The 12,081-nt window shown below is 33.2% G+C and overlaps 1 protein-coding gene across 7 annotated transcripts in view; it reads right to left on the bottom strand.

The window, feature by feature from the left end:
• Window positions 1–12,081, bottom strand: part of ASCC3 (activating signal cointegrator 1 complex subunit 3) — a 336,407-nt gene that overhangs the window by 228,505 nt on the left and 95,821 nt on the right. For all 7 annotated transcript variants that reach the window (XM_038554805.1, XM_038554806.1, XM_038554808.1 and 4 more), the window contains 2 exons: window positions 11,807–12,007; window positions 11,209–11,349 (listed from right to left, as the gene is read on the bottom strand). In XM_038554805.1, coding sequence (XP_038410733.1) covers window positions 11,209–11,349; window positions 11,807–12,007 — 342 coding nt within the window. The remainder of the gene's footprint in view (window positions 1–11,208; window positions 11,350–11,806; window positions 12,008–12,081) is intronic.

The following is a 12,081-nucleotide window of genomic DNA, read 5'->3' on the forward strand; positions in this document are numbered from 1 at the left end:
GGATCTAGAGATTCTCATGTTTCTGTGGATGCCTTGGGGGAAGAAACCTGAGGATGTGTCTGAATTATGATGTCCCTACCCTACCAAGGCAGCTCAGTTTTAGAGAACTGACTGTTCAAAAATAAACTATGTCTGCTAACCTAATCCAGTTTTCCCAGAATTATCATATATTTCTGTCTATATGCCCCGGAGTCTTCAAGAATCATTTTAATTTCTATAAAACATGAATCTCACTAACCAGATATTCATCTCTTTATAATTGTACTTTTTACTGAGTAAAGTTTATGAAACCTTTTCAGCTGCTTTGCATCATAGCTAACAATATAATGTTATTTTGAGTGCCTAATAATATATACTTCATCACTCATATAAAACATTTGATCTTCAACATGGAAAGCAATCAGGAAGTGCCAGCACAGTGTAGTTAAAATCTATAGTGTTCTAACTAAAACTGAAGTGCTTTTAAATTGTTCATGACAAAACCTGACCTGTGTAAATTTATACTTCATGTAAATACCAAAAAGTTTTGCCATAAAAACACTAAAGTGTTTGATTATAAGGTGCTGCCAAAAACTCCACTGGAAACATTTTCACATTATTAAGATCACATTGCATGGTTTCAGCTTACATGATTATTTTTATGGACCTGCATCCAGCAGAAAGCAAGCAATGAGAACCCCAGTAAATACCGAAGTCATCAATATTGAACATGTGAACATGGGAACAGCTTATTTATAATTCCCTAAAAGAAAAGAAACAGACTACCTTTCTTCTTTATATAGATCCACAGATTCTATATTCTATATGTTAGAGCTATTTTTTTTTTAAAGGTCCATAAAGCCTATCGTTGCATCTACTGGAGAGATGTTATTGAAGTCTGTTTCATTTGATTACTGATTTTTCTCTCTTAAAGGGCCCCTGGGAAATATTTGTGCCTGTTACCCTCAAGAATGGCTTCTGTTGGGCAAATGGTTGCTGATTTATAAACTGGGGCAGGCCTCCCTCAACTTTGTTATATGTATATTGCATTAGTATTGTTTTTGGCTTCTCTTTTTAACCTGGCCTATTATTTTCTTTTACCCTACTGCTCTTCTTACGTACCTTTAGTTTATATCATCTTGATGTTTTATGTTTGCTTTTTTTAAATATGCTCCTTAAAAAACTTTAAATCTTTCATAGAACAAGGAGGGCAAAGTTAAAGAGATTCAGGAAATCCTAATCTTTAGGTACAGAGCATTTAACACATTTCACCAGATATATTAGGAACAATATAATGAAAACCTGCTAAGTGATATTTTACTTCTAATTCCAAAAATGTTTCTGGAGTCCTTGTGGACTACTCTGTCCTTCTAATTCAATTATGTTTATAAACTTCAATAATCTTCCATGCCCAGTATATTTAAAACCAAACTCACTATTCTTAGAAGTTACTTTGTCCTCTGATATGTTCAGGTACATAACTGTCTGCTGAGAAAATGTTAACTTAGAATATTACATCTGTTTACCTTCCCATCTGTCAGTATTACCTGATAAGACATTTAAAGCAACTATCAAAAAAGTCCTTCAGGGAGCAGTTTTAAACAAATAACTTAAAAAAAGAGTCTAAGCAAAGAAAAACCAAGTAGAATGTTTAGAAATGAAAATTGTAACAACCTAAATTAAAAACTCACTGCAAGGGCTCAATGGCAAGAATGTAAACAACAGATGAAAGAATCTGTGGACCCAAAGACAGATCAATAGAATTTATCAAATCTGAACAACAGTGAGAAAATAGGTTGAAAAAAAAATAGAAAAAATTGAAGTTCAAAGTTTACCAAATTTGACAAACCTATAGACTCAAGAAGCTAAACAAACACTAAACAGTATGAACCCAACAAATCTACAACCAGACATGTCATAATCAAATTTCTGTAAACCACTGGCAAAGAAAGAATCTTGAAAGAAGATTAAGAGAAACATGTTACCTACAGAGGAACAACAATTCAAATGGCAATGGATATTTCTTTGGAAATCTTGGAGGCCAGAAAAAATTTGTGCATTTTCAAGTTTGAAAGGAAAGAACTGACAATCTACAATTCTATGTCCAGCAAAAATATCCTTCAGGAGTGGAGATGAAATAAAGACATTTTTAGATTTTATATAGAAGGTAGCAATAGCTATCCAGATAAAACTGAAATCTGAGCATATGTAGTTTCTAACCCATTTTTCAAATTCCCTTTTGTTCCTATCCTCTACTTCTAAGTATATGCATGTTCTCATTAAAATAAAAACCCTCCTGAGAGAAGAGTACATCAGGGGCATGTGACATAAGCACATGCATATGTACACCCCATCTTGCCTCCCAACCAAGGTTGCCAGAGCTCTGAAAACAGAATAATATGATATCGCTTCTTGGCCTTTTGGCTAAGATCAAGTGTAAAACAGAATAATATGATAGATTCAGGTTCCCTTTGCTATTGCCTACACCTAAGAGAATTGAACAGAATCTCCTACATCCCCAGCCAAAACAGAAACACAAACAAAACCTAAAATAGTTCATCTCTACTCTCAAACTTGCACAGATAAACTTAGCCCAGCATAAGGATGAGTAAACATATATAAAGAAAAAGGAGAACAATTTCAGAATTCAGGGCACATGCTCTGCTTTAATACAAAGTTACTCCCAGGACAAGAAAACTTTTCTAAAATTTCTGACTAGTATTTTCACTGAGGCTCAAAGGAACACAGAATCTATGATACTATGAACAGATGCAGAAAGGATAATCTGAGATGCAGAAGGACAAGGCATAAAGGAAAGCACAACTACTAAATGGAACCATTAAAAACAATGAATATTGTAAAACAGTAACTGTTTGCAAATGATACAATTAGGAGAAGTCTGAAAGTAATCATAGATGAAGAACAATGGAATATAAGACTGGAAAAGGCAATTGGTGTTTTCATGGATGACAAATTTACTGAGTTCTTCAAAGCTCCACAAAATGGCTTTTCTGTTGAAGACCAGATAGGTATTTGTTGTCTACACAGACTATTTTTCATGACAATAAACCTGAGAATTCTAATTCTGTCTTGTAAAAGGAAATTTTACATTCAAACCTCAATAAAATCATAACTGCTACTAGACCTGACAGTCCCTAGTGAATAACAAATCACATCTCACATTATAGAAGATTCTTAACAAGTGAGGTAGTTGGATTTAATTCAATAAGCAATAAAGAACCAATGAAAGTTTATGAGCAAGGAAATAATACGATCAGAACAGCATGACAGAGAATTGACAAATGAGATTAGTTTGGTTTTCCATATTACAGAAATAAAGACAAACTAACAAAACAAAATATTTTTTTAATACAGGAGAATTTCAAGATTATGTTTAATTGTATTAATTATTGGGAAACTTACCAAAAGTTATTCTAAAATGAATAATTGAATTTTTTTTAAGAAAGGGGAGTTTTTTTTAAAGATTTTATTTATTCTTGAGAGAGAAAGAGAGAGGCAGAGACATAGGCAGAGGGAGAAGCAGGCTCCATGCACCGGGAGCCCGATGTGGGATTCGATCCCGGGTCCCCAGGATCGCGCCCCGGGCCAAAGGCAGGCACCAAACTGCTGCGCCACCCAGGGATCCCTCTCTCTTGTCTTTCCATAAATATTCCTTCATCAGCATCAATAACACAGCTAGATATAGTACAAGAGCAATCAAAATTTTGAGAGTGGCCCAGATTTCTAAGACCACACCAGATCCAAAACCACAGACTTTGTGGAGTAGTCTTATTTTATGAATGTAATGAATGGTTTACAGGATTCAGGCAAGAAAAAAGTACTCACAAGGTTTGAACTGGGTTTTGAAGAATAGGTAAGGTTTGGACAAACATCAATTAATAAAGAATGACATTATGAAAAAGAGAAAATGCATGAGGAAACTTACAAAATAGCAATGCTTATTTGAGAACATGTTATTTGAGCAATGTTACTTTAGAAAAAGCAAAAATGGACTGGCTATAGTTTGTACTGGGAGGCAGTTGGGACATAAGGTTGAAATCCAGGCTGGATGTAGATTGTGAAGAGAATCCCCTATTTTACATAAGTAGTGGTTCTCAAAATGTTTTGGCTTTGGAACTCCTCTGCATTCTTAAAATTAATGAGGCCCCAAAGAGCTCTTGTATTTGTTGGTTCTCTTTCTCTCTCTCAATTTCTTTTTTTTTTTTTTTAAAAGATTTTAATCATTCATGAGAGACAGAAAAAAAGAGAGAGAGAGCGCGCGAGAGAGAGAGAGAGAGGCAGAGGGAGAAGCAGGCTCCATACAGGGAGCCTGATATGGGACTCGATCCTGGGTCTCCAGGATCACGCCCTGGGCCGAAGGCAGGCGCTAAACCGCTGAGCCACCCAGGGATCCCCCTCTCTCTCAATTTCTTATATTAGAAAGTGAAGCTGAAAAATTTTTATATCACAAAAATAGAAAGTATTCATTTCATTAGCTGTAATGATGACACCATACATTATACAGACTCTGGAAAACTCCACTGTATACCATGAGAAAAAGAGAGTGGAGAAAGTAACATTATAATGTTACTATGAAAATTGGTTTTAACTTTGCTGATTCCCACAAAAATCTTAGGAAACAGGATATCCCTGTATCACATTTGAGAGTTGCCACCATAGAGTAATGAGAATAACTAAATCAGTGCAGGGTTTAAAATAAAAAAAAAATAAAAAAAAGTCTGTAATGGTGTGCAGAAAGACTAAAGCAGAAATATACAGGGGAAGAGCCCTTGATTTCGCACATCAGTGAGATGAGACTGCAAAACAGAACTTATATTTGTAAAAAATTTCTTAATGCTAGACTCACAAGCAATAAAAGAATAAACTGACTTGATTTCTTCCCTAAACTTTATTGTATGCATCAGGATACAAAATTCATTTCTTTAGGTAGAGTTATCATCATATGAATGGTCACAGATACTCCAGAATGGTTCAAATTTCAAGAAATTTTATCTTTAATAAAGAAAATATGTTAAAAGTCAAATTGAGTTATTCTGTATGCCTTAAGACATTATGAAAGTAAAAGCACACATTAAAAAAATTATGTGTCCCGATATGTAGTTTTGAGATATAATCTCTGTAATTATATGTTCAGCTAACCCTGGGAGCTAGACTTGGAATGTATCATAGATAACACAACTTCTATGAATACATGAATCAAACTTTCAGAATCAAATGTGCCCATAAATTTGGAATCTGTACGTAATACTGTACTATGTTCTACAAAGCTAAAAAACTTTCTTCTCTTTACTGTATAAACTTAAAAATTTTAAACATAATTCATTGTGTTAAGTGTACAAGTTACATAAAAAGAACCAAAATTTGTTAAATAGACTTCCGTTGACCCTTGAATGACATAAGTTTGAACTCTGCAGGTCCACTTATATGCATATTTATTTTCATAAAGATATTAAAGGTATTTTCTCTTCCTTATGATTTTCCTAATAACATTATCTTTCCTCTAGCTTACTTAACTGTAAGAATACAATAGGTAATACATATAAACATATGTATTCATAGACTGTTTATGTTATTGGTAAGGCTCTGGTGAACAGTAGGCTAGTAGTAGTTAAGTTTCTAGAAAGTTAAAGGTTTTACATGGATTTCTGATGATGGTAGAGAGGGGGAAATCAGTGTCCCTAATCCCCTCAATGTCCAAGGGTCAACTATATATATAAACACAATTGTTACCCTAAACACAATTGTTACCCCTGTTTTCAGGTGACAATTCTCTAAATTCAAGTTTAAACTTGAATTTTTAAAATTTAAAATCAAACTTAAAATGTTTCATGGAAAAAGCTAGAGGATATCTGAACACTCAAATTTCACAAAGAATATTAGAAATTTAGAGAAAATCCTTTTAATTAAAAAGTCATTTTAAGAAATTAAAATGTCTATATACAGATGATTAAAATGATGATAAAAGGTATTTTGCATATAACACACTGAATATACTTTTGAGAAAAATTCATTTGGAATAATAAGATTCTATAAAGTTATAAGAAAAAATGTAGGAGTTTTGTTTGTTTATTTATTTATTTATTTATTTCAGGCTTGAATTCTGTTTATTCTTCATGGGAATAACAATAGCAACAAAAAACAAAGGCATACCTAATAATAATTGTTATAGTAAACAATAGTGTTTACTTTCTTAAAAAAATTCAAGTTCATTAACATATGGTGTAGTATTGGTTTCAAGAGTAGAATTTAGTGATTTACCACTTCTATATAACATCCATTGTTCATCCCAGCAAGTGCTCTCCTTAATCCCATTCAGCCATTTACTCCATGTCCTCATCCATACCTTCCCTTGAGCAGACTTCAATTTGTTCTCTATAATTGAATCTCTCTTATGCTTTGCCACCCTCTCGTTTCTTTTTTTTTTTAAGATTTTATTTATTCATGAGAGATAGAGATAGAGATAGAGAGAGAGAGAGAGGGGCACAAAGGCACAGGCAGAGGGAGAAACAGATGCCATTCAAGGAGCCCAAAGTGGGACTCGATCCCGGGTCTTCAGGATCACACCCTGGGCTGAAGGCGGTGCTAAACCGCTGAGCCACCAGGGCTGCCCACCCTCTCTGTTTTTGTTTTATTTTTCCTTCCCTTCCCCTATGTTCATCTGTTTTGTTTCTTAAGTTCCACAGAGTGAAATTATATGAGGACATTTGACTTTCTCGGACTTACTTCATTTAACCTAATACAACCTAGTTCCCTCCACATCATTGCAAATGGCAAGACTTCATTCTTTTTGATGGTAAGTAATATTCTGTTGTGTATATATATATGTAAGTACACTACATCTTCTTTATCCATTCATCTGTTGATGGACATCTAGGGTGTTTCCATATTTTTGCTATTGTGGACACTGCTGCTTTAAACACTGGGGTACATGTGCCCCTGTTAATCACTATTTTTGTATTCTTTGGATAAATACTTAGTAGTGCAATTGCTAGGTTACAGGATAGATCTATTTTAACTTTTTGAGGAACCTCCATATTGTCTTCCAGAATAGCTGTACTAGTTTGCATTCCTACCAACAGTATAAGAGGGTTCCCCTTTCTCCACAACCTCGCCAACATCTATTGTTTCCTGAGTTGTGAAGTGGCATCTCTTGTGGTTTTCATTTGTATTTACCTGGTGATGAGTGATGTTGAACATTTTTTCATGTGTCTGTTAGCCATTTGTATGGTCCTCTTTGGAGAAAGTCTATTCAGGTCTTCTGCCCATTTCTTGACTGTATTGTTTATTTTTTGGGTGTTGAGTTTGATGAGTTCTTTATAGATTGTGGATACAGCCCATTATCCGATATTTCATTTGCAAATATCCTCTCTCCCATTCTGTTGGCTGTTGTTAGTTTTGTTGTTTCCTTTGCTATGCGAAGCTTGCTGAAGTCCTCATAGTTTATTTTTATCTTTGCTTTTGTTTCCCTTGCCTCCGGAGGTATGTCTCTAGTAAGAAGCTGCTGTGACCAAGGTCAAAGAGTTTGCTGTCTGGTTTCTCCTCTAGGATTTTGCTGGTTTCTTGTCTTATATTTAAGTCTTTCATCCATTTTGCACTTATTTTTGTGTATAGTATAAGAAATTGGTCCAGTTTTCCCAACACTATTTGTTGAAGAGACTTTTTTCCATTGGATATTTTTTCCTGCTTTGTCAAAGATTAGTTGACAATATAGTTGAGGGTCCATTTCTGAATTATCTATTCTGTTCCATTGATCTATCTTTTTTTTGTGCCAGTACCATACTGTCTTGTTGATTACAGCTGTATAATACAGTCTGGGATTCTGATGCCTCCTGCTTTGGTTTCATTTCTCAATATTACTTTGGTTATTTGGGATCTTTTCTGGTTTCACCAAATTTGAGGATTGTTTGTTCTACTTCTATAAAAAATGCTGGCATTATTTTGATCAGGACTGCCTTGAATATGTAGAATGTTTTGGATAGTATAGACATTTTAACAATATTTGTTCTTCCAATCCATGAGCACGTAATGTTTTTCCATTTTTTTTGTGTGTCTTCTTTAATTTCTTTCATTAGTGTTCCATAGTTTCAGTGTATAGATCATTTACATCTTTGGTTAGGTTTATTCCTAGGTATCTTATGGGTTTTGGTGTGGATTACCTTTTAAAAGAGCAGTTCTATTTTTAAAATATGCTTTCTACCTTCACTGCTAGAAAAATAAAATTAGTGTTTATGAAATACTAACAAATTCAATAATAAAAATATTAGGATATTGGAATCTTCTTCCACTAATGGCAGATGAGCAAAGCTGTGGTATGAATCTCTGCAAATAATTTTAAAATACTGTATACAATTAATACAAATAACTTTTAAGAAACATGAAAGTATCAGAAAACAGTAAAAACAAAAAAGTAACATCAAAACTATAAATGAAAGTGGTAAGGATTATCAGTTTGCAAATATTTGACCTAAGAGTATGACCCCACACCCATTGCTATTACTGCAAAAAAAGGGGGTAGGAAAACCACAGCCCCACTGGCAAAAGGTGCCAGAAATCAGAGTTCAGAGCTAGGATTCAGAACTGAGAAAGCAGTTTGAAAATTAAAGTGAAAAATAACATGGTAATCTCCTGAATGTTGAAGTGAAAACTAACACATTTATAGGAGAAAATCCAATTGTCCCATGCTAAAAAAAAGCAGGCTCACACCAGAATAAATAAAAGTCGACTCTGAAAAAGATAAAGCCACACAGAACCAAATCTGTGAGTTTGAGGCTTCTCCTAATGAGTGGATTTTCCAATCATGGACACACAGATCTAGTGGCTGAAAGCATGAACTAGAATAGTTTAAAAGTGTCAGCTGATGGGAGTTCAGGATATGCTAACCCAAAGAATCATTATAAAACAACACTACCACTAATAAAAGAGACATATCCCTTCAAGGCAATGGGATAAAACATAAGTTGGAAATTACCATATTAATTTTAGCCAAAATAATTAATGAAGATTACACATAGTCTGGTTTTTAAAATCTAACCATATATCACAGTTAGGCAATATAAGCTAAAATCCACAATGACAGAATAACAAAAGTATTAGTTTGTTTACTACTCAGTGTTGCCACTGATAAAATATTTAACAAAATAATGTATTTTTTTATAATAAATTACATCAAAATTCTTTTACATTATCTCAAAATTAGGATTTACCAATTAAGAGACCTAAATTAACAGTAGGGGAAATACATTATACACTTTAAAATTAATTTTGAAGCTAAAAATCAGAAGGAAAAGAAATGAGCCGTTACCTGAACTTATAAATATATAGTAAAAATTCAAATAATGATTGTTCTACCATTTATCATTTCAGCAGTTAAAAAATCTATTTATGCTAACAAAATAGTAAATCTGAGATTCTGTTACAATGTAAAGGGGAAAAAAAAGTTCTACACATCTTAAACAAAACTACGTTGTTAGCTTTACTAAATTTTTCCTTCTGCTACCTCTTTCTGAAACACAAAACTGTCAAACTATAGATTTTTTAAAAAAACTGTCAGTGATTCTAAACATTGATATACTTCCCCTTCATTATTCCATAAAATAAAAAGGATATTAAAAATAACCAGAGCAACATCCTGATCACTGACTTTTATCTAACTACAACTGAAACAGGGATCTGATCTTCACTAATCTTTAAACTCTAAAAGTACTTTTTTTTCTTGGCTGCTGTTAAAAATGTTGTAATGAACATAGGATCTTTGATACCCTAATTTTATTTCTTTTAGATATATACCAGAAGTAGATTACTGGATCATATGGTAGTTCTATTTTTATTTTTTTGAGGAACCTCCATACTCTTCCAATGACTACACCAATTTACATTTCCAACAACAGTGTATAAAGGTTCACTTTTCTCTACATATTTGTCAGCATTTCTTATATCTTTTTGATAATAATCATTCTAAAAAGTGTGAGGTGACATCTCATAGTTTTGATTTGCATTTCTTTGGTGATTAGTGATGCTGGACATCTTTGCATATACCTAATGTCCATTTGTATGCCTCCTTTGGAAAATGTCTATTCATTTCCTCTGCCCATTTTTGTTTCTTTCTTTAGTTTCACTAAGAAATATCCACTGTATAAGTTTAAGGTGTAGAACATGATAATTTGATTTACGTATACTGTGAAATGATTATCACAGTAGGTTTAGTTAATTCATCATCTTACATAGATACAGAAAAAGAAAAAAATATTCTCCTTGTGATGAGAACTCTTCAGATCTCCTCTTTTAAGAACTTTCCTATATATCATACAGCAGTGTTAGCCTTGGTTATCATGTACATTATATTTCTACTACTTATTTATCTCATAACTGGACGTTTATACCTTTTGACCAGTTTTTTCCAATTCCCCATCACTCAACTCCTGACTTTAAACTTTAATAGTATTAATAACATATCAGGATTATTGTTTAAAATACATATTTAATAACCTGAAAGGCAACTGTCTGTGAGTAAAGAGGTTGGCAAGGATGCCAGGTTGATCAGTCAGGATATTCCCTCATTACCACTCCAGACCACTGTTGTGGCTGGATTGTCCCATTAATAATGGTTATCCATTATTGCAGTTTTTCAAGCATTATGAACATTACCTTACTTATATGTTCCATCTAATTAATGATAATCTAGTTGTAGCTGTAATGTAATTTTTGCCTATTCAGTCATTATATAAGATACCTGAAGCAGGAATTGTATCTTAAATATCTTTGTTGTCATGCATTTCACCTAATATAGTGCTATATACAGCATGTGATTTAATAACTTTCTATATGATGAAATAAAGAACGACTAAAATCTTTTATTATATGCTAATCCTTATGGTATAGTTTAGAATACTAGTGGCATCATTTAAGGATCTCTATATTTTCCTGCTCTTAAAATTGAAGTCTGGTCTTATCTACATTCTCATTCTCTACTGTTTTTAAAGAACAACATTTGCTGTCAACGAACTTAAAATTTATACCAGGCATTTAATAATATTCAAGACATACCAGGAATCACATAAGTTAGAAGGGATAAAATAGGACTAAGCATTAGCAAAAATCTCTTTTGTAGAGGTAAGATGTGATTACAAATAAAAGAATTCCATTATGTTTGCTTTATGTTTACCTAAAAAAAAATGGTATTAAACAAAAAATATAAGTTATACAACATACCTGAGTTCGTAAAATTTCATTTTTTGACAACTGCATATCCCCAGTCAATTCTTTCACAACGATGCCCAGGGGCTCTAGACGTTTGCTGAAGTAATTTGTCATTTCAGCTGCCAAGGCCTTCATTGGAGCAACATATACAATCTGTGCCAAAGAAACACTACCTTGATGAATGAGCAAAAACTACATTTTGTTTCTTCATTTGTTTCAAAGCAGTCAATATAAGTCACAATTTATTGTGAAATATAATTGTAGCTACTAGAAGTAAAAAAAATCTTAATAGTGATATCTGAAAAGTAGTTATCTTTTCTTTGGTAAGTGTGCAGCTGCTTAAAGGATAATGGAATTTGTTTATACAGCCACATCGCTTTGAACATTGGTTCTGCTTCAAAGCTAAATGTATTTTCACAGGGTTAATAGCATTTTCATAACACAAACAGGGACTGCCTTAAGAGTAACAGAGTAAATCAAGCAGCAATCTTTACCTGAGATCATAAATAATATCCTTAAAACTTTCCAGATTTCATGTAACATGTTCAACTACAAACGATTTTAATTTTACAGTTTATAAAGGTTGTGGTCTGATTTGTTAATTTCCTACCTTAAATTCATTCTTTTTGATAACACCTTGTTGAAAATGTTGGCGTATTTCATGCAAAACTGTAAGCATTGCAATGTTGGTCTTTCCAGCCCCAGTAGGGGCACAAATCAGCATGTTCTCATTGGTGTTGTAGGCAGTCTCAAACACGATTGACTGGATTCTATTCAGTCTCCTCATTCCCTTAAAAGCCAGCTGCCCAATCTAAAGAAAGAAAGAAAGAAAGAAGGAAAGAAAGAAAGAAACAAACAAACAATGACTATTACAAACAATGATAA

Source organism: Canis lupus, chromosome 12 (assembly GCF_011100685.1).
Source record: "Canis lupus familiaris isolate Mischka breed German Shepherd chromosome 12, alternate assembly UU_Cfam_GSD_1.0, whole genome shotgun sequence".
NCBI classification, from domain to species: Eukaryota; Metazoa; Chordata; class Mammalia; order Carnivora; family Canidae; genus Canis; species Canis lupus.